At 40.7% G+C, this 23,777-nt stretch overlaps 1 protein-coding gene across 2 annotated transcripts in view; it reads right to left on the bottom strand.

Moving 5' to 3' along the window:
* gria4a (glutamate receptor, ionotropic, AMPA 4a) overlaps positions 1–23,777 on the bottom strand; it is a 106,270-nt gene that overhangs the window by 10,403 nt on the left and 72,090 nt on the right. The window contains exons 14-16 of one of the 2 annotated variants that reach the window (XM_008301639.1): positions 8,421–8,619; positions 3,907–4,154; positions 50–164 (exon numbers count right to left, since the gene is read on the bottom strand). In XM_008301639.1, coding sequence (XP_008299861.1) covers positions 50–164; positions 3,907–4,154; positions 8,421–8,619 — 562 coding nt within the window. The remainder of the gene's footprint in view (positions 1–49; positions 165–3,906; positions 4,155–8,420; positions 8,620–23,777) is intronic. The other variant, XM_008301647.1, reaches the window with a different exon arrangement.

Below are 23,777 nucleotides of genomic sequence, written 5' to 3'. Positions count from 1 at the left end.
AGCGGCCCTCGTCGCCTAGTGGTGGGGAGGGCAGACAGAGAGGGCTAACCTTGGAATCCCCTCCCCCGCTGCCACATTCTCCTTTGTCATACCACCACTTGTTTTTCAATTTGTCCAACAGGCCCTGCTCGTTGAGTTTTAGCACGGCCAGGTTGACCGCGTTTCTTTAAGTGAAACAAGAAAACAAAAAAAAGAAAAAAAAAAGGAGGAACAGATAAGATAGTTTGGTCAGAGCAGAGGATGGAGGGACAAACAGACAAGATGGATAGGGGGGGGGACCACAGCCAGGAGGAGAAGGAAAAGGGAGAGGGGGGAGGAAATTAGGAGGGCAGGAGGAGGTTGAAGGCACAAAGGTGAGTTAGAGGGGACGGATGCACCCCAGGCAACGCTGTCTCTTACTACTTTGAAAAAAAAAAAAGTATTTCTGTTTATTTGAGATTTTCTGCTTTTGCAGCAATCCTAGCTGTGTTTCTTTCTGTGTGTCTCTCTCCTGCCCTAACAGAGGATGCTCCACGGTGAGTGTCAGATTGCTGGTATAAAGTGTGTTAACCAGGTCTCAGCAGCCTGCTGATGGTGCTCTTGTCCCCTCCTGCTGCTCCCTGCCTTCCTGCTAGTCTGTACAAGTGTGGTATTTGTGCGTTTGTGTGGCTCTGGTTTCCTACAGCCCTGCTGCTTACGCTGTTGAAAGGTCTGACCTCCAAACAAAATTCAGGGACACAGGACTAAATAGTCTGCATTCATGCAGTGTGTGCAAATGTATTCAGCTAAGATCTGTATATCCGGCTTGGTTTTATTCATTTTGTATGTTATTTCATTCAACTTGCTAGTATTTGCAATCCACTTGCAAAATATATCTATATTTTTTAGAGATGGCCTGTACACTTACTGCTACTGTCCAGAAGAGCTTCTACAAAACATAGTAGGAGCTGATTCTGCCAATATATTTCTTGCATGCCTCTCAGAAATTAATCTTGTCCTCCCCTCTGTTTTTCTTTGATACATCTCTGGAGTTTACAGCTGCCCATAAAAGACTTCCCTGTCACGTTCTTTTTTTTTTTTTGTCCTGCCACCACCCTCTGCTGACCGCTCTTTTGTTTGTGAGGAGCTGTAATCAGCCTGGCTAATCTCTACAAAAAGGTCACTGCAGTCGCTGCCCACTTGTTTGTTAGTCCGCCCCTTTTGTCTGCGCACCTGCCTATCAGGAAGTCCCATCTCATCTGAGAGACTGACAGGTAAGAGCTGGCTGACTGAGAGGTTGTCATTTCCAGACTGTGCAGGAAAGTGAAATAGCCAGTGCCACCAACGATATCAACGAATGCTATCTTTTTTTTAAATTTTTTTTTTTAGCAAGACAGGACTTTCTGTTCAATGTTTAACCCTCTGGACCCTAAATCCCTGCTGACAGGTTTGAAAGGCATGTTGCCCGTTTAAAAAAAAAAAGGCCCATTTTTAAACTTTTACAGTCCTGATCGCTGATGTGCTGATCCATTGAGAAATTAAACCAAATCTAAGATAAAAAAAAAACACAAAAAACAAAAAAAAGATAATCAAAATCAACTCATTCTATGTATTTAATTTAAAATTATACAAAAATAAACCCTTGATGTAAACAGATTTAGTCAAAAAAAAAAAAGAAAGAAAAAGCTAAAATGAAAAAAATCCTCAGCGCAACATTGAACCATTTTGTGACTCAGCTGAAACCAACAAACAGGCTGTGTTTACACAGAGCAAAAAGGAGACAAATAAGGATGCAAATAAAAAAAATGTAAATACTACAATATTTATGGTACGTAGAGTCATTTTTTTCAGTATTGCTAACACCTGTGGGCAATAATTTAAACGATTTCTGGCATCATAACTGTCAAATACTGCGCAGTAGACATTTCTGAGTTCCTTTATCCATGGTTGTGCTGTTTCTATAGAGGTGCAGGACTTTATATTGCAGTGAAAAATTATCCCACTTCTTGGGGTTCAGAGGGTTAAAGTCATTCTAATAGTTTTCAGAGTGATGATAATCAAGAGATCCAGAAAGAGAAACAGTGTTCTCTGGGGTGATCTCATCTACAGGCCGTGACTCATCAACAGAAGAGGTAAAAATGGATGAAAACAGTTCAAACATATCTGAGAATCATGACAATAACAGTCACATATCAACAGTCATGTAACAGATAGCTATACTTCAGAAAGCATAACAATGCTATTAATCATTTAATCATCAACGTATTCATGCTACTCATCAACAACATCAAATCAAATTAGCGCTGTGATCAGGTCGACCAGGAGGAGAGGCAGGCTCACCTGACGTGCACGCTCGCAGCCACACGTGTGCGTCTGAAGCGCTGGGTTTTCCGCCGATTGAGAGAAGCCAGAGACAACCGTGGATAGTCCCAGAATATGTTCAGGGTGGGCTTTTAAAAGGATCCTATCCACCTGCTGTCTGTCACTTTTCCCTCATAAACGGAAAAAACCTTTTCTTTCATAAACAACAACAGGTAAGCTATGTGGTGACGGGGGTCTCGAGGAACTTTGCACCACACACAGGGGAAAGTTACAGGACAGGATGTGAGGCTGAAGTGTTGTTTGTGTTTCGTCTTTCACATGGCGAATCTGAAACACTGACAGAGAGACGGAAGGAGAGAGGAGCGAGCAAGTGGTCCGGCTTTGCTGAATTTAGCAAATTATTTTCCCTCAGTAGGCACTTGTCACATTGTGAAGACAAAGCCTCCGTGCTGCTGTCACAGTCACCTGAAATATGAATTATTTGCTTTGCTAGTGTACCTCAATAAAACCTATTGGGACTGTGACTGTAAGCTGAAGTTAACAAGGCAGAGAAACAAGTGTCTGCTGAGAGAAAAACAAAACAAAATGACCAACTTCAGGGCGTGTATTCAGTCACTTTCTCATTCGTTTCCTCCATCCTCTGCTCTCTTTATTCAGCACAGTGTCGTGCGTCTTTAAAATCTGCAACTGTCATTTGGGTTATAATTTGCCATTGTTCAATTATCTACCAATTCAACCAGTTTTTCTTTTTGTTTGTGGCTTTGTATTTTTATGTGGGATCCTGTATTATGTTTACTTTCTATTCCCCCCATTGGTCAGGCCCCTCTGCTCCCTTTTTCTCACTATTTTGTTTCCTGCTCGTCTATAAATTCCCCCCTGCAGCTCTGGACGTAGCGGCAGCAGTCTGAGGTTCTGCCCCTCCTTATGGTCATATTCAGTTAATAAATCTCTCCTATAATCATCATCATCATCATCATCATTATCATAATCATCATCATGGAGGTACAAAGAGATGAGACAGCAGACAAATGGACAGAGTTACCTGGAAGGTGGCCCTGTGGAGAAAAACGGTGATTGAAACAACAACAGGAAAGAAAAGGAATGACACGTACGAGCATAAAGGAATTTATGGATGACAGTGAGACAAGACAAAGAAGTGGAGGCAACATGCTATAAATGAACAGAGAGAAGGTGAGGAAGAGTACAGCAATGAGAACCGGACAGAGTTACATTCAATACAAAGAAGAAAGCAAGAAAAAGAGAAAGAAATCAAGAAGCTGTGGATGAGGAAACACATAATTTGCACATTCAACACACACATCTACGCCGCTGCTGCTGGGTGAAAACATACATCTTTGCTTTTGCGGTTTGCATAAGAAATGAATAATCTGTCAGGGTTTAATCATTGTAAGCTAATTTCGACTCTAATACTTACGAGAAACAACCCAAATTGGTCAATTAAAAGCCAATTCTTCTGCTTTAAGTGATTTAGAAACTTTCACCTGACAGCAGTGACAGGTTGATCTAGAAGTGGTATAAAAGGCACAGCAGGGTAGGTGGAATATCGCAGCAATAGTACAGTATCAGCGTAGTTACTGTTTCCTATTGTTACACTATTCCACCCACCTTAACTGTGAGCCTTTCGGTGTAGCAATGCCATATCCTTTGGAGTCCAGGTTCCCCCCGACTTTCATGGTATCGCAGGGCTTCCGCTGCTCCGTGTATTCGTTCATGGTGGACTCCAGGAGAAAGGCGTACTTCCCCTTGGACTTTCGGACCCTTGCCACTCCTTCTGCTGTGGTCTTGGTGAAGACAGTCGGCTCGGCAGACTTCATGTAAGACCACATCTTCTCGTATACGGCTATTTTGGACCTCTGCAATGAAGAAAGGGTGAGAGGAGAAAGCAAAGGTTAGTTAGCAACGAATGGGCATTTTTTTTGTTCACTACAAGGGTAGATTTTCTCCAGGTGGTAGCTTTTTTTCATGGTCACGTAAGACACAATGAGAGTAAGGCAGCCATATCACTTCTAATTTTCCTACATCTCTGGCTCGATGTAGTTTGGAAAAAAACAGTTTGGATTGATGTGGTCTCACATGCAAACAACACAGAGATCTATTTTAGCTTTTTGTTCAGTTTGACTCACCCCAGTGGTAACAATTTGCATTCAAGTGACCCCATGAAGCAGGATTTATCCAATTTGACAAGAACTGTCACTGTAGCTCTTCACTCTTTGGCCTTTTGCACTTTCCTTTGTTCAACTGATTCTGAATAACACTGTTTGATATGCTACATTCCTACTGTTGAGCAATCCAATGAAAAAATCTAAATGAATGAACAATGAATCAGTCTTACTATGTGGTACTGTCCCTGTGACAAAAGAGCTCATTTTGTACGATTGTTCAAGAACTGTTGAAAATATAGTGAGCTGCACTGTTGTGCTGGTCATGTTGTGCCAATCCCACATATTCTGCAAATACCAAACAATTAATACAAAAAGAAATAAGTCCCCAACAAATGAACTATTGACTCACAAATTATATATTTGTGACCTATTTAAAAAGATTTCTATTTAAGGAATGAGTAGGAATGAATTGGTTTGTGACTGAGTGCCAAAGGATTTGTGGGCAATAAGAACCAAACAGAACAATGTCAGCCTTTCTTTCCTCAGCAAACAGTATGTTACTATAAACACATCCGTTGTGTGTGTCTACGTCTGGATGGCCATTAACACCTCACTGATGCCAACAGCATTGGCAGCTTGTCTAATAACAGATTTGATTATTCAAATCAACATATGGCCTTAACGGAGACATAAAGGGAAAAAAGACAGCTAGAAAAAAAAGAAAAAAAAACTATCCTACAACACTGAGATCTGTACAAAGTGGACTGTATTAGAACATTATTAAAATGTTTTTTCTTATTGTTGTTTTTTTTTTTCTTTTTCTACTGCATTTCATTTATTGCTACTGATCCCTATGATGTAGAGGAACCTGCTGTGGTTGATTTTCACTCTTATGGTCCCTGAATAAAACTGCACTGCTGATGGAGGGCTGTGTCTTCCATCTTCCATTTTGATCCTCTGGCATATAATGACATTTATAACCACATTTTAAATGTAACACTATGTCTCCCTTGACAAGTCAAGCATCAATCTTACTTTAAATGAGTTTAACACCAGAATACTGGCATACTAATCAGCTGTGCAGTTATGAATTCAGAGGGAGCTTTTTCGGAGGACATCTGTCTGGCATGATACAATACAATCGTATCGTTTTTGCGCGTTTACCATGTGTGTGTGTGTACATGCGGACTGATTTGTTTTTGTGTGCGTTTGAACAGTGTGTACTCAAGAGTGAAAATAACAAGCAGAGGAGTCAAACTGTCATCCTCCACAAGCATCCTCTTTCTTTCTTCTCTTTCTCTCCCGGTGATAAAGTGTTATTCTGTCGCTCTGCAAGCAACAAGCCCGAGCCCCGGCCACTGAAACCAGCACCCGGGGGATGGTGTGTGTGTCTGTGTGAGTGTGTTGCTGGTGCGTGACGGACACCTATGCCATAATAATGTCACTCACATCCAAGAGGACCAGTAGGCCCCTCCTCTCTCCTTTCTTTCTCTCTCTCTCTCTATTCTTTCTTTCCCATTTTCGTACTGTGTCTGCCAAAGTCTATCATAGACTCTCACCATCTCCTCCATCCATCCATCACTTTGAGACAGTAACGTTGATGATGTCTGTGGACGTAAGTGTACAAAGCGGCGTCTACCCTTGGAGGGATGGATGTGTGACAATACGGCGTGACTCTTTTCAGATTCTTCAACAATGAGTGTGTCTGTGAAGGAGGAAATTGACGCTACAAGTCACCTTCAGGCAACCACAATGCGGACACGGTCTTAAACATACGCAGATGCACGTGTGTGCTCGGTGATGGAAACGTCACTCAAACTTACATATACATCTGAGACGCACGCATATGTTGCTGAATGTGCATACGTGCATGCCTTTGTACGCACAAAATGCACACAAACACACACGCACAGACACAGACACACACACACACAAAGATAATTAATGGTGGTGGCGAATCCCCCTCAGCTGTGGGAGAGTAAATTGCTTTTTCACCCTCCACAGATTTCAGCCCGCTCATTATGTTGATGATGCCAGAGCCACTCACAGAAGCACAAACTGTCTGCCACAACCTCCCCCTCCCTCCTCTGCCTCCTCCATGTCCCCAAATACAAATACTAGCACACACATCTGCACAAACCACAACTGTAAATTGGTATATATATATATATATATATACGCACAACAGGGACAAGCATCCAGACGATTCAATGGAGCATGACGGTGTGACAGGGCAGATTCGTTGATGACATGAGTTCTTGCCAATTGCTGCAGCAAAAATGTGGTCTTCATCAGCATTATGTGTGTGTGTGTGTGTTTCTACTTTTAGAAGTATTTGTTTAATTGCAATCCACATGGGTGAGAGGGTCAAGGGGTGAGGCCACTCCAGGTCTCCTCTCTTCATGCTGCTCTGCTATTTTTTCCTGCTCGCTATTCATTTGTAATAGCTCCTTGTAGAATACTCTGCTACAGCTCCGTTCTCCTATTCTGTCTTCCTAGTCCAACTCTACTCTACTGCTCTTACTATTATGATTATTAGGGCTAATATTGGTTTACTTGACATGGCAAAACGACCTTGATAAACAAACATTGTTCTACTGCAATGCCAATGTAGGACAGTGTCCAGAAAAACCAGATCAGAATTTGAAATTGTTGCCTTTAATGCCCAAGCTCCATCATATTTTAAAGATATCTTTGTACCATATTGTCCTAATAGAGCACTTTGCTCTTAAAGTACAGGCTTACTTTTGGTTCTACAGTTTCTAAAAATTTAATCTGAGGCAGATTGTTGAGCTATCAAGCGCCTCTCCTGTGGAACAAGCTCCTAGTTTGGGTTCAGGAGGCAGACACAGTCTCTACATTTAAGATTATGCTTTTCTTTTTGGTAAAATTCATAGTTAGAGCTAGCTCAGTTGACCCTGAACCCTCCTTTAGTTATTATTCAAAAGGCCTGGACTGCTTGTGGATTTCCCATGATGCATTGGGAACTTCCTTTCCCCTCTTCTCAATTTAAGACTTCATACATTTATATATCATCATTGCATGTCACTAATTTTTCTTCTCTTGGTGATTTGTCCTCTCTGCAGATATCTTGAGCTCTGGAGCTGCATGTTTCTGACCTACAGTTAACAGCCTCACCAACCACCCCAGTGTTTATTGTCCTCTTATGTTCTCTAATTGTCTCTTTTCTCCCCTTCACCCTCACCCCAACTGGTCAAAGCAGATGACCACTCCCCCCAAACCTGGTTCTGCAGAAGGTTTCTTCCTGTTAAAAGAGATTGTTTTTCTTCCCACTGCCCCGAAAAGAGCTGCTTAACAGGAATGTTTGGATTAGGTGGGTTTCTGTCTATCACATAATATTGTAAGGTCTTTCCATTACTACGTATAGTGTCTTGAGATGACCTATGTTGTTAATTGATGTTCTATAAATATACCTGAAGTGAACTGAATTGAATATTTGAGAAAACCCCACACAGGCCACTGTTTCCTAGTACTATCTGCACTCATTTAGAATCTTGCTGTGAACTTTTTTCCTTTTTATAAAGGAATTACTTGAAAAGGGACACTTCAGCTTAACATCACCTCCAAAATTTAAGCCTCTTGCAATTCAAGATGAACAAGTGATCCATGCATTCCAGTCCTCCCACCATCGGTTTACGCTGTCATTAGTTGCTCTTCTTTGTCCCACCTACAGTCAAAGAAGCATTCTGCTGCTTGGATTTTGCCTATCTTCAATAAATTACACAATACTTGACATATTTGCTTCCTCTTATTGGATTAACTAAATGGTGAGCCAATACATTTCCTGCAGGACTTTTAAGGAGCCACAACTCCACAGTGTACCTTGAAAATTGTCTGACTCTTGTCAAAAACAATCTAGATGCAACCTCTAATGTCCAAATTATCATTAATATGGTATCCATAAGACTCAGTAGCACAATAACTTTGCTTAATGTTGTAAAAACCTGCCACCTCCCAAGGGATTAAATAAATGAGCAGAGCGTGTTGAGTCCATACCCTGAAGAACTCCTTAGTCGAGCCCGAGTCCAGTGTCCCGTAGGCTATCTCTGTTTGTTTGGCCAAGTCCTCTGCACTCTCTATAGGCGAGACCATCCTCTCCACGGTGAGGAAAGCAGCCAGATTGGCCGTGTAAGAGGAGATGATGATAAGAGTGAAGAACCACCACACGCCTCCAACAATACGTCCTGATAGGGACCTGCAGAGAAGAGAGGGGAAGGAGGGTGAGACAGAGGGGAGAGTGAGGAGTAAAAGGTGGAACGGTGAGGAAGATTAAGAAGGAAGAGATTTGAGCAAAGCAGGAGAGTTGGCAAGATTAAGGAGATGACAGAAAGAGATTACAGAGAGAAATTAGCAGGCGGATGAGTAGGTGAAGGGAATACGAGGATGAATGTTAAAGGGATGAAAACAACGTATGGGAGAGACAGAATGACAAAACAGAGAAGGAGACATAATTACAGTTCGTTCCCGAGTCAAACATATGCAACACAAAACACTGCAGTTTGACAAAGCATTTTCAACACCACTGTGTGCATGACTGTAAAACTGACAGTACTTGCCAAAGTAATTGTCTTTCAACCCCAAAACCAATTCAGCACTAACAATAACAGGCTACATGAAACAGATTGCAATCTGGGCGCTACTCCGTCTCTCTCTCAACCTCATTCTCTTTTTCCCTTTTCTCCATGTTTACTCTCTTTATCTACAGTACCAATTGTGAGCAGAAGCATCAGCGTAAGTGGCAATTCATTTTGTTTTGTTTTTGTTTTTTTTTTTCTTTACATGAACTTGTTTTCACTGAGCAAAAGGAGAGAGGGCAAGCGAGAGCAAGCATATTAGAGAACATAAGAGGGAGGTAGGAGGAGGTAGCCGAAATGTTAAGTTGCCTTTTAAGCGTGACAGTCGGCAAAAGACCTTGAAATTCTAATAGGCAGAAATGGCAACATAAAATATCTACGCTTTTGGAAGAACGAAGAGGAAAGTGTAGAGGGTATTTGGTGAGACACACACTTAGTCCCCCAGTTGTCCTTTATTACATCAAAATGTAAAAGAGCCATCACATTCAAATAGAATGAAAAGGAAAATGCTTCCTCTATCACACCACAAAGGCAAAAAAAAAAAAAAAAAAAAAGTAGTTCAAGGGAACATTTATGGTAAATATTAGCATGCCAATGTTCTTTGTGATTCTCAAAAAAGGTTTGAAAATGTTTTACTCTGACAAAGTTTCAGTCATGGAAATGTTTTCAAACCTGTCAAGTGACAACAATTTCTTTGGAAACTTGGCTGGTTTTATTTATTTACATCGTTTGTACATATTTTTATTTATATACACAACACTGACCCATCAAGTTTTAGTTACTTTTTGACACATCCAGCAGATGTGGACTCGTATGGATTCATTCTGGAGTCGTGTTTTTGGCCAACTAAATGTAAGAATGTAAGTCCAGTATAAGAAGAAGAAGCCTATATTTTCCACCAATAAATTATGGCACTATGAAATATTGATTTTTACAGTGTAGGATCAGTCCTGATAAGCCACCCCTGTAGCAAATTGAGTTAAGGGCCAAGCTCAGGGGACCCTCAACCTTCTGATTTATACTCAAGAGATTCAACACAAAATTCCCACATTTGGGGAATTCCTGGGCATCAGCAAACTGGAGCGCAACTGCCGAACCTCATGCTGAGTGAACCACCCTCTCGATCATGGTATCTCGTCTCTCAGGTAAGTAGCCGATAGTAATATTCACTCTCTTTTAGCTCTGATTTTGGTCTCTATCACTTCCCAAACAAAAATCTGGGCTGCTAAATTCTTTACTTGTTCCCTGGCCGGTCACTAACTGCATCCGTCTGTTGTTTGCTGCTGAGCAGGTAGCGTACTATCATTTCCACTATCGCTGCCCGTTGCTGCTGGAAACAACACTGCGAGGGCAGCGAGACTGAACCAGGAGCACTAAAGTTATGAGCCAAAAAGCAAAAGTGGTGAACTAAAACACATGAGCCGAAGTAAACAGAATTTGGTGCGGTTTGGGTTCCACAAGCAGATTTTTTTTAAATTTTTTTTTACACATAATCATTTGATCCGTTGTTATTATAAAAACATTGATTGTGGCCACTTTAACAAAATTTGGGTGATAATCACATCCTCTTAAATGCAATCACAAAATGTGGCCTAATATTTCCTGGACAAGGAGCTGTTTGGTGATACCGCCACTCTGAGTTATTTTTAGGAAGGGCCTGGTATTAAGGAGTGTGTGCTGAAGAGAGAGAACAGGAGTGGGAGAGCTGCGAGGTGCATTGACGCCTGACTCGGCATAAATTGTCACCTTTTGGAGCAACTCCACATTCTGCTCCTGTTCACAACCCAGCACACCTCCTAATCCTCACACACACACATATATACACCAAAACACACACTCACACACATCACACCACACACACATCACAAATATGAATTGATAGTGTTGTCCTTGAGACATTGATCTGTTTGCCTGAATTAATGAACCTGGCGTATACTGTGAAAGATTCTCCTGAGAAAGAGTTGTTAGGTTTTGTTTTTACACTTATTAGGAGACAATAGAAAGTTTGTTTTCCCCCAATCGTGTACAACTTTCAGGTGAATTTACAGCGACAAATGTGCAGGGTGGAAAAGAGAGACTCATAATCTCATAATATTATAATATCAGCATTAATATTACTGCTCATGTTTGTCCCCAAGCTCAGTAAACAGGGTCAGGGCAAGTTACAGGGATTAGGAAAGAGGAGGAAGAAGAGGAGGAAGGAATATGGATGGCATATTTAGAAACTCATTTTCATATGTTCTACAGGGTCTCCTGCAGAGGCCAAACGGGACGTGTGATCTGATTGGTTAGGTGGTAAACGAGCTGTGACAGCATTTTAATCTGGCCAGATGGAGTGACTCTGTGATGTGAACGAACATCCACACAGCAAAGGAAGAGGGAATAAAGGCTCAGCAAGGCAGGAGAGGAGGACAAGAGAGCAGACAGAGAGATACAGAGAAAAGAGCAATACACTTCTACACATGTTCAGTATGTTTACAACTATTATAATATACCAAAATGTGGCAAAATGTACAGCTTTCTTCACCTGAACCTGTTGGGCCTGAGAGCTGGGACATGCATTGATTTGTGTGTTTAGGATTGTCACTCTACATGACTAAACATGTAAGGAATCCGCTGAAGTATAAGTTACACTTTATTGATCATCGAAGCAAAATTTGTCCTCTGTAACTGACCCATTCCAAATACTGGGAGCATTTGGCAGCCACAGCGTGCTGCCTGGGGACCAACTCTATTTCTGTGGCTGGTGCTTCAGACGTGACTAATGACAGGAGAGTTTTGGTAAAACTTGACTTTAACCTTTTCCTGTTTTGCATTCATAAGCATTACATAAACATTCAATGAATGAAATACATACAGAGTGTAGCTGTATGCAACATTTATTGTGTTTGGCAACTCCTCCTGTGGGCTGGTGTTGAGCAGATAATGAATGTGGGAACATGTGATGAATATAGTAAAACACAGTTCTAATAATACAAAGTATATCTGCACTGGACAAGTTATGCAGTAATAAGCATGTTTTATACCCTTAAAGCACCATTATCCATCCATCCATCCATTATCTGTACACCGTTTAATCCTCACTAGGGTCGTGGGGGGCTGGAGTCTATCCCAGCTGACTCAGGGTGAAGGCAGGGGACACCCTGGACAGGTCTCCAGTCTATCACAGGGCTACACTTAGAGACAGACAACCAAGCACACTCACATTCACACCTACGGACAATTTAGAATCACCAATTAACCTCAGCATTTCTGGTTTGAATGGGAGGAAGCCGGAGAACCCAGAGAGAACCCACGCTGCACGGGGAGAACATGCAAACTCCACACAGAAAGATCCTGTTGCCCCCACCGGGATGCGAACCGGCGACCTTCTTGCTGCGAGGCAATGGTGCTAACCACTGAACCACCTTGCAGCCTTAAAGCACCATTATGTTTATGTTAAACTATCTAATATAAAGTCCTATGAAACATGTGTTTAAGGTTTATATATTGCTTAGGGATGCTAAATACGGGGGGTTAAAAGTGAGAGATGTTAGTCTTATCAATATCTAAAATGAATGTGTTTTAATGCAGGAGAGAACTCAACCAGCAGAAGGAAATATATCAAGCGTGTACACACTATTTTTAATCATCAGTTGGACTGACTCTGAGAGAGGACAGACTCTGTAGTGGGAAAGCGCGCAAACTTTTTGAATTAACCAACTGTTCATTAGTGAAGATAAACTTATTTAGTGGTCCTAGTTTTGAGTTGGTAGAGAGAAGTCACATTTACACTGTGGTTCGATGCATCAACACAAAACTATGAGTAGTTCTTCTGTGTGTGTTTGTACATAAATTCAAACAGTAAAACTAAACCTTATAAAATGTAACTGTTTATATAACCCAAAAGACATTATTTAGATCTGTTACACAACCCCTCAGTGTAAAGAAAGGAATCTAGTTTCACAACGATTCTGAAGTCAGACTTCCGGATGACACCGAAGAACAATCACAAGTCTTCAAAGAACATTTATACAATCTGTTGTCTTTTTTTTTTTTTTTTTTGCATTAGAATTGTCATCTCAAACTGAATAAATGCTGTATTCATCAACACCACGCTGCATCTCCAGCTGCTTCCTTGACGGATGAATTTCTTTGGTCCATAAATTTACCTGAGGCTGCCGAATGCACACAGTGCATTTTTATAACCAATTTATTTACAATAGAGACAAGATTACATTAAACTTGTATAGCTGCCTAAAATGTATCACCCTCGACATGCCCACAAATGAATGTAAGGTAGAAAAATAAACCTGCTTCTATTTTGTCAGTTTCAGTAGGGGTGAAAGTTTCAGAGCAAAAACGGATGTTACCGAGTACAGTTAGTCAGTCTCAGTGTGACAGCAGGGTCTAATGCTGAGTTTGTAGTTTTAATACTTGAGCTTATATAATACTTCTATCTTGCAACAGACTGTGTTAACACTTGCTTGAAACTAATTAACCTTCTTTTGCAATGAAAACATGTAAACAAAACCCAGTTTCAGCTTAATCTAATTAGATTTTCATTTTTTTATGAAACTCAGCAATACCGTGAGTAAGATGGCATAGGTGTACTGTTATCAGAGTGCACCGAAACAACACTCCCCCAGTTATTTTTTTCAAGGAAGGAATAGAATATTTGCAGTTTGCATTTAAATGTTTCGGTCATTAAAGCTTATGTCACGCAAGGGAGCCAGTAAAAACTAATGGAGAGATCAAAGCTAGGGTAATATTGATTGATTTACAATGTCAAGTCATGCACTGAGTAACATGCAAAGAAACATTCCACCTTAAAAGTTGCAGTCAGCCGCTGGTAGTCTTTGTATATCACAGTGAATTCAATTATTTTTTTTCTACCCAGCTGACATTAGCTAGTAAATATGAAAAGGCGGCACCACATTCTTTCCTTTTCCATTCACTCTTCTGATCGCTTCCTTATTTGTGATACATTTGCAAAGAAACATTACAAACGCAGCCTGTTGAACTTGAACAGCTTGTGCTGCATCCACAACGCCTGCAGGAAATGAAAGCTTGCTCCGCTACATTTGTTAGATGAGCTTGACCTCTGTCTGCACCGCAACTTTTGCTCAGAATAGACGTTTTGAACGCGGTTTCATTTGCTCGGCACAAGTAAGTAAATGGAGTCATTTAAAATGCTAACTACTTGTGTTAATTTGCTTGCAATACTTAATGACACACTAATTAAAATCTACTACATCCATGGCTTTATTTAAGACTACTTAACTGCTGTTTGGCGGATAATATCCACAAAATGATGAAAATATTCACAAAGCCAGCCTCATGTGGAAAGTTATAGTTCAGTAATGCATCTAAACTTGCACAGTGAGGTGTTACATTACCTTTAACCTTCAAAATGAGACACACATTAAATGTGCATGTGCCATAGGAGCACTGCAGGACTTAAACAAATAGCAACACACTGCTGCAAGATCCCATGCTTATGGCTTCACCTAAAAAAAAATTCAGAAACATTGTTATAAAACCTCTTAGTAAAGTCTATCATGGTATTTACACTATGCTGAGAAAAGACAGTGAAATATGCTAAAATATTTCATTGTGTTTAATCCTTATTAACCATGACAACCCCTACAGCTTCACAGTTTTACAGTAGCTGATTTATTAGTTCATAAAAATGCATTCTTCATACACATCATAGAGATAGATGTATCACTGTAAAAAGTCAGAGATCAGCACATGTATGGGGCCAGGATTTTTTTTGCACTAAGCCACCAACCAACTTGCCGTGTTGTATGTGGCTGACTGGAGCTTTTAATCTCAGATGGAAAACCTAAAATGGTTTCGTATCTCAGGGGACTTGATGGACAACTATCGTACAGAGGACAGGAAAATAGATTGGCAGAGGACAGCATGATTAACACCCTGTCTATTTCTAAACGTGTAGTCCTTGATTTGTTTGTATGTGTGTGGGTGTGTGCGAATGAAAAAGAGAGAGGGAAGGGAGGTATTAACCCGTGTCTGGCCTTGGAGTGAAGTCAGAGAAACATGCTTGCCTTCTGGCATTTGATTTAGATGAGACCATGTGTTGTGAGAATGCGCAAGCATGCATGTGCACAGCTATGTGTACAAATGCACATATATATTTTGCTGCTGCACCGGCGCACTTTGTTGTACATGGGTGAGCTCTAGGAGTGACGCCTTTGATTCTTCACGTGAGGCGTCTGGGCAACCGCGCCGCCTGTGCTTATAGTTTCATACTATGTGTTGGTATGCAACAGGCGAATCATTCTATAGCGGGTCATGTATCATCTATGATAGGCAACAGATTGCCTCCCCAATCCTCTGTGTGAAAGATTAATGGCATGCTGTTCCTCTTTCTTGCTCACAAACACACACACACACACACACACACACACTGTCACACGCAAACAAACACATATACACTAACACACACTGTTCTGAGCTGCACAGTTTCTTTTCTGGATTTTCTCACCTGACAGAAGTGAGTGCAATATTAGACTGTATGCGTGTGCACGAGGATATTACCTTACATTTTATTTTCATTCCCATAAGCTTGAATGGAAGATCAGCTTTAAGCACACTACTTGAAAACTGTAATCAATAACTCACTGGAAAAACACAATACTTCACTTTCACACAGCTTCATCAAAGGTGCATTTAAACACCTCCACCGACACAGTTTTCTAGTTAAGACGGAAGCGTGACATGTTTCATCAAGTGATGGTGACAGGCGTGTTAGCAAATATCCAGAGTGTCATTTAGTCACGGGGCTGATGTTTCGGGAAAGTGAAGCATGAATGTTTGATTGGAACACAATAAGGGACAGAGAGAGTGAGTAACGCAGATAGAAAAACATCCTCTGTTCTTCGTGTCTTGTCTTTCTTTTATCTATTTCTTACGGCAACTACAGGTGTGAAATAAAGCAAATGCCTCGTTGATTATAAAAGACAGAACAAACAAACAAAAAAAACCACTCCACAGTAGATGGAATAAAGGCAAACAGATATACATGAAAAATGTGATTAATAGAAGAAGTGCAGCGGGCCTTTAATGAAAGGCATAATAAAAGAAAAACAATAAGAGGCCTCGTAAAAATGAAGCAGGAGGCAGACTCTCTGTGAAAGAGGAGCACTGGAAAGACTATTTATAAAAAAATATTACCTGTGAAATTAATAAACACACTCAGTCAGCACGAGTGGGTTCTAATCCGTGACCTTGAGACTAATCATTAATTACTCAGTAAGCTCCAGTGCCCCACTGCAGTTAGTTAGTCATGCCATTAGCTGGATCTGTTGCTACCATTAACTATTCAACACACCCAGAGCCACTTGCTCAATACTTACACATGACACTCACAAACACACACATGCCTGCACACGAGCAAACACTCCAGAAGTGCACAAGCGCCCAGCAGACCCACGTGCACGACGGAACACACGCACATACACAAGAGACGAAAGCTGTAATTTCAGATGTTTATTGACAGAGACAGATCCAATCCCTGTGAGATGTTCATTGATGATCAATTTACCTCTTTCTCTCTCTTCCTCCCTCCCTCTTTCTCCTGCACTCACTCTGGATCTCTCCCACTGTAGTCACTTTTCTAAAAAATGTATTCACATCCACTCATTAAAAATTCCAGCGCCATCACCAAACCGTCCATCACATCGCTGCCACCCTTTGTGTTGTGACCAGGCCAATCACCTGCATTAGACACAGAAAATGCCCGGGCGGGAAGATGACAGGTGGGTGGTGCAAAATGCATTATCAAGGTCACTCTGACAATGTGTGTGGGGAAGTGTAAATATGTTCATGTCTGCTGCCAGCCATTACCTTGTGCTTGAGTGGAAAGGTGAAGGAAAAACAAGTCGGCGTGTTTGCAGGAGAAGGAGTGCGTGGGCTGCTCAGAAAAAAAAAGTAGTGATTGCTCTCACGTGCATGCAGACATGCCAAGGAACTGGAAACGTCAATTAATAAAAGTAAGAAGAGAGAGGTGGAAAAAGATGATAGATAGATAGATAGATAGATAGATAGATAGATAGATAGATAGATAGATAGATAGATAGATAGATAGATAGATAGATAGATAGATAGATNGATAGATAGATAGATAGATAGATAGATAGATAGATAGATAGATAGATAGATAGATAGATAGATAGATAGATAGATAGATAGATAGATAGATAGATAGATCAAAAAAAGAGGACAGAGAAAGTAGGAGAGCTGAATAGGAGTGTGTGTTATGCTGTGTCTTCCAGACTGCAGAGATGACTGCAGCACAGAGAGAGGGACCCACACTGAATACCAATGGACCTACTATGGCAGCTCAATGCACAATACACAATACACACAGTCTCACACACATCCAGAGAGCATGTAGAGTCGCACACAGACCACTTGACCGGCAGACGCTCATAAAGGTTATATGACAACGGCAAATACAGGCCAGGAGAGACGTGCGCTTTATAAAGAAAATCACAAAATACACTGTAAATACACGAGCAGGCAGACTGCAGAGCAGACAAACACACACCTTCAGACATAAACGTATACAATAGACAGAAAGGCATTCAACCGGTCTGTAAAGAAAATCTCCTCCTGTAGACGCTGCCTCCTTCCCTTTATTCCCAACTCCACAGTAAATGTCAACCTCAATACTCTGATCCCTGCTGACTGGCCAAGGGTGATAAAAGTGGCAGGATGGAGAAGAGGGAGGATAAAACCAGACCAAAAAAAAAATAAGCATCTCGTGGTCAGGGCAGATATACGGGAGATGAAAAATGTAAAGTTGATGTGCAGGAATATGCTATGAATTGGGTTGTGGTTGGCCTGTCCATCAACTGGGCAGTGGCAAACAAGTGGAATCCATTTTAAACAACGGAAGTTGGATAATATCCAGACAAGATAAAGTGGGTATAACAGAATGAATACAGCATGAACTGTTTTTTAAAAGAGGTATAGATGTCAGTAGTTAAAATACTTGATTCATATGCACTTTTAATGGTATGATTGCATTGAAAGTCATATAATGTCAACTCATTGGTGCATTTTGTGTGATTACATTTAAACAAATTGGATAAATATATAAATTCTTCACAATGTTTAAATGCATATAGAAGCTACAGACAAAATGTGTGGTTTTTTTTTGGCTTCATATTGCACTTATTTTTCAAATAAAAAAGTGTTTGCACTTTTTAATGTATTTGCACAAGCAAACACTTCATCCTCTTGAAACACTCCAACAAATGACACAATAAAATTTGCTTTTTTTTTTTTTTTTTACTAATTTGTATCATTTAAATTTAAAAAAAAGATAAGTTGAACGGCACAAGTTAGTACACTCACATATACTGCACCTTCAAACCATAGTTTTTGAATAAGAACCTCATTAAGGAGTGAAGGATGGAATGTGTCATTTTTATGTAGGAAAAATCATCTACAAGTGGCACAGATTTCAACTGACTGCCAGTTTTTTCACAATTGGTCGTTCCATCAAATTCAGGCTGCTTGAAGCAATTAGAAGACTTCAGGAACCCCAAAATATCCAAAATATCCAAGTACTGCTTGCACAATCATAAAAGAGACAGAGAACATTTACCTGGTGGGGGTGTGTGGTATAGGAAAAAAACTCTGAGAGCACTATAGTGAAATTTGCATATAGGCAAAGACCAGGTCACAGCTGACCACAGGAACAGTAGACGTGTTTTTCAGAAGAAGAATCTCATACCAACTATGATCCATGACGATGGAAACCTTCTGGTTTGGGGTTTCTTTGCTACACAGGGACTGGGCAGTTTGCAGTCACTGATTCAACTATGAATTCTGCATCATCTCAAAGGGTTCAAAGGGTGCTTGATGACAATGTGAGGCAGTTCATTTGAAAGTTGAAGTTGAATCAGAAGTCGACCTTTAAACGGGATAAAGATCTGGAGCACAAGAGCAAATCAGCAAACCCACTAAGGCATGGCCATAAAAATAAATGAAGGTATTGAAATGGGAACATCAAAAAAATAATGCCAAGATGTGAAGTCCAGTTCACTCACGAACCTCCAACACCATGTTGGGTGGGTTTTTTAAACAGGCAACATTAAACCTTTTTTTTTATCTTAAGGAGTTTTGCGTGAAACAGTGGTCTAAATTTTAACTCATCGGTGTCAGAGACTGTTATGCAGCTGTGCAAAACATCAACACTGCATGTTAACAAATGCATACACTTCTAAAAAAAAAAAAAAAAAAAAAAAGGAGTAATAAAAGTTAAATATTGAATATTTCAGATAGAAGGAAACTTGACAGAGTTTCAGCAGGACTGCAGCAATACTTTCTATGATGTGATAATACCGTATCTTTGGTGTTGCTGTAGCACATTTCTGCTGTCAGGTGTGACTGGAGTTAGCATTATGATTTTGCCTGCTTGCAAAGGTGAACAAGGGAATGGGAGATTAAAGGAAATGAAGTGAGGAGATATAAAAATGATATGACATTATGATATGCATGACACGTCTCCTTTTCTAAGGGCATGATCTAGTATAGCTGCAGAGCACAGTGTCACAGAGGCTCATCCATCACACGGTTTTATGGCAAAAGGCTCGGTCGGCAGGTTTATTCCTTTCTTTCTTTAGTGAATCCTATGCTAACTCCCTGACCATTATTTCTTTACATTTTTTTTTTACCTCTTCATACATAGTCATGAGTTTAAGTGGGTTCTTAATAAATGAATAGAAGCTGGATTCAAGATTCAAGAGCTTTGTTACAAAGACAACAACCCAGCAAGTCGCACACTGAAGGCCACAAAATCTGGCTCCTTAGAGCTCCACTTCTAAGCACAATATATTAAAAGATAAAAGGTAGAAGTGTAAAGGAGAGGACGCACGTCAGTAAAGCCTCAGCACTCCCTGCAGCATACGCTTCAGCCCACCTGAAGAGGGATTAGGAGTGACGATGACAAATTTCTCCTCCTTCAGTCTCCTTCACTACAATCAGCAGCTAGGGCAGTGTTGAGGGGTGGAGGTGAGGCTCACTAAATGCCATAGGTAAGAGGGGTGATCATCATGCGGTGATGAACAGTGTCGCAGCAGATGCTTATGTGGAACAAAAAAAGTGAGCATAGCATCACAGAATAAATAGATGAGGGCAAATCCTTCCATTATAAAATTATAAGTTATGGTCACTTTAACCCCTTAATACTAACTGGTACAAACATGGGCTGAGTGAAAACATTGCTGCTGTATTGTGAATGGCATGAGTTTATTCTGAATCAGAGCTGACACATTATACATCCTTTGAGTAGTGAAATAGTGACAAAATGGTAGTTTCGTAGCTTTTCTGTTGTTCTTAAGCAGACCAGTCTCACATCACAGTAACAGGATAATGGCTATGTAGGTTTATAGAGCAAAGCTATTATTTTCACTAAAAAGGCTGTAAAATTGAGAAATGCTAACATATTTTATGTGTTATTCTTGTCGTGGGACTCGTCACCCCAGCACCATAGAAAACAACAAAAGCTTTATGGCAATTATTGCATAGCTGTATTTTTACACAAACCATGATCTTTTGCCAAACTGAAGTCTGAATCTAAACGAATCACAGTCATAGAGCAGAACTGAGTGAAAGATACAGTGACAGAATTGTTTTGGAGCAGGAATGCAAAACAGTCATTATAATGACTAATTTACCATTTAAAAAAACTCAAACTACAAATCAGGGCTACCTTACTGTGTGATCTGTATTGTCTGCAAAACTTGAAATTTTCCCTGTGGTAAGTCGTTAGCAAGGAGGTTGGTGTTGTTGTATAATGCAGCAATGGGGATTTCGAAAACGGCAACACAAGGATCGCAGGAGGTGAGTGAAATATGCAGCTAATGGCAGGTGTACACCAGCAGCCTACATGTGGTGAGTCACACCACGTGATATTAAACTTGTGAATCGTGTGATGTGGCAGCAAGGTGACAAAACGTAGGAATCTCACACTTTCACAGCCTTTACTGTAAAAGAAGTACATTTTGTGTCGTTGATCAGCGTAGCTACAATACATTTTAGTTAGGGATGTCCGATATTGGCTTTTTTGCCAATATCCAATATGCCGATATTGTTCAATTCTCAATTTCTGATTCTGATATCAACCGATACCGACACCACTGTATGTTCGCTACTGCAGCCACACTTGTTTACACACTTCACAGTTTGATCTGGCCATCATTTGCGTATTGGTAAATGCCGGCAAAATTTAGGCATTATTTTATCCGTTTTTAATGTCGTCAAAAAAAACACAAAAAAACAATAACGATATTGACAGATATTACATTTTTGTGCCAATATCATCATCCCTAATTTTAGTATGAGGCTTCTTCACCCTACGCACATATACTATTTTGAACATCCTGCACGCTAGTCTCACAGCAACGTTCCAACAAACAATGTTCTTCGCTTTTAGCCACAAATTATTAATACAGTATGAGGATCACATTGCTGTCTGTGTGAATGAATGTGTAGCTTAAAGTCAGTATACTGGAGTCTCTTCTTCTTTTCTGCTGTCACCATTGGTGCATGCTGTTCTTTGAGTACTTTCACCTCACCCCGACCTCCTTTCTCCTCCTCCTCCTCGTTAGGAAGCAGTAATTCAGCACTGAGTATGTTCCCATACTGTCAATACTGCAATTAAGAGATGTGCATTTCCAAAGCTCTGTTCTGTAGATAACAGGGGGTTGAATTCCCTGATCCAAATCTGCAGCATGCTTCCATCAGTTTGCTGCACGGTCATACTGGGAGTAGAGCAGCACTGCTACACAGAGCTGTGCAGCCAGTCACTACAGTGTGGTTTAATCTCATAACACCAAAACTGTGATACATTAGACATCACATTGAGTTTACGTGATAAATTACTACTGTATGAACAGCCTTTATGAGACAGAAATTGCAGACTTAGATTTGCATTTAAATGTTCTGTCTTGTATGAAGAGTCCAGAAGATAAAATACAATAAAGGAGAAGAGGAAAAACTATGGAAGTGACAGATTTCTCACTGCAAGAATATAATCTGGCATTTATGACCGCAGTAATCCTGGCCCATGAAGGAGTTGTGCTGTATTGGAAGTGACAGGGCCTTGTGATTTATATGACGAACACTGGCTTCATGTTAAGTATCACATTATCGCTATGACAGCTGTAGCTTATGCACAGGGCCTGCAAGTGACGGAGAGGTCTGCATGTGTGTGTTGTATTGTTGTGAAACTGCACAGTGGGTGTTTGTTCTGCACGTGTGTGTGTGTGTAAGCAAAGTCGGTGTGTGAAGGGTCTGTGTGTTCGTGTGCATGTTTGTGTGTGTGTGTGTGTGTGTGTGTCCGTGTGTGTGAGTGCAGCTGGTGTGAGTGTTTTCCATTTCGTGTGTTGGGGCCAGAATTGGCCTGTCAGTCACAGTAAAGTGGGGAGGAGAGGGAGACGACAGGTGTCGGGAAGGGGAGAGAGAAAAGGAGGGAGTGTGAGAAAGAAGGATGAAAGAGCAAAAGAGAAGGGCAGAGAAGCTTCAGAGAAGGAGGGAGAAAGTAAAGTTTGGCCAGCTGATGAGAAACTTTTGTTCTTTCCCCAAAACGCTAATGAGGACGGAGTAGAAGTGTTTGAGTGGTACTTTTGTAAACTAGTTTCAGAATCACTAGAAGAGTTCTTGAGAAGAGACGAAGATTGTTGAAAAGCATGTCAGTAATATCTTGTTTCAAAGGCTGGACATGAATAAATGTTAACATTGAGAAAGGACATGTGGGATCAATGAAATTAGCAAACTTTTCATTCAGCTGCCTCTCAGTCCACCAGGATCATTTACTTTCTAGAGCTGCTTCTGCTAAGTTTGGATTATCGCAGCTATAAGCAAAGTACACCAATTGTTCTGTTGCAGGCTGCAGGAATGAACACGAGAGTCTGATGTACTCCCAGCATCTGAGGAATGAGATTGCTTTAATTTGATCCAGTGGATAGCTTTTATTATTAATGGCAATGTCACCACAACAATAGGACAGTCCCTGATGCGAGCACATTGTATGACTCATGTGATTAACGTGACCATTGACTTTGACTGTATGGCCACAGGTCAGAGCTCTGTGGAAACTGTAAAGCTGAGGAACATGTAGAGATGAACCGATGTAAAACCAATAAGAAGGACTGGGTGGATTATTGTGTTTTCATGTCACCTATTGTGCTTCCACTTTAGCCACTGTTTACACCTGTTTGCTCCTCTCATGCTCTCAGTGCACACGTATAATGCATTTTAATGCAGCTGAATTACCAACAAAGCTTTTTTTTTCATTTGTTCGTTTTTTTTCAGTTTCAGACAACAGAACAAGTATGAAACTGTGGCTGAATTGCAGTCCATTAAAACCACATGTTAGCCAGCAGTCACTTCAGAGTCATTTCCAAGCTTCTGCTCTTCACCACTAAACTACCGATTTCATACCAGCAGCACTGACTGACCACCACACACGAGTTAAAAACAACAGCTGTGCTATTAAATGATCACTCGGAGAGAAAGTTAGAAGTGATAAAAAAGTTCTGGTCTCACACACTCATTCAGGTCCGTGTCGGCTGCCATACAGTCAGCTGTTTGCTCTGTACTGTCAATCACAGAAGCAGGGAGAGTCTTCTTCTTGACGGGGACGGAAGCAGCTCAACTGCATTTAAAGACACTGAAACAGTCTGTAAAGAACTGGACTAAAACCTGTGGTTATACAATCACGGCGTAATGAACCATCTGTGCTTTATTTTGTGCTGAAATA

Source organism: Stegastes partitus, unplaced genomic scaffold (genome assembly GCF_000690725.1).
Source record: "Stegastes partitus isolate 25-593 unplaced genomic scaffold, Stegastes_partitus-1.0.2 Scaffold35, whole genome shotgun sequence".
NCBI lineage: Eukaryota > Metazoa > Chordata > Actinopteri > Pomacentridae > Stegastes > Stegastes partitus.
This window is presented reverse-complemented; position numbering and strand designations above follow the sequence as displayed.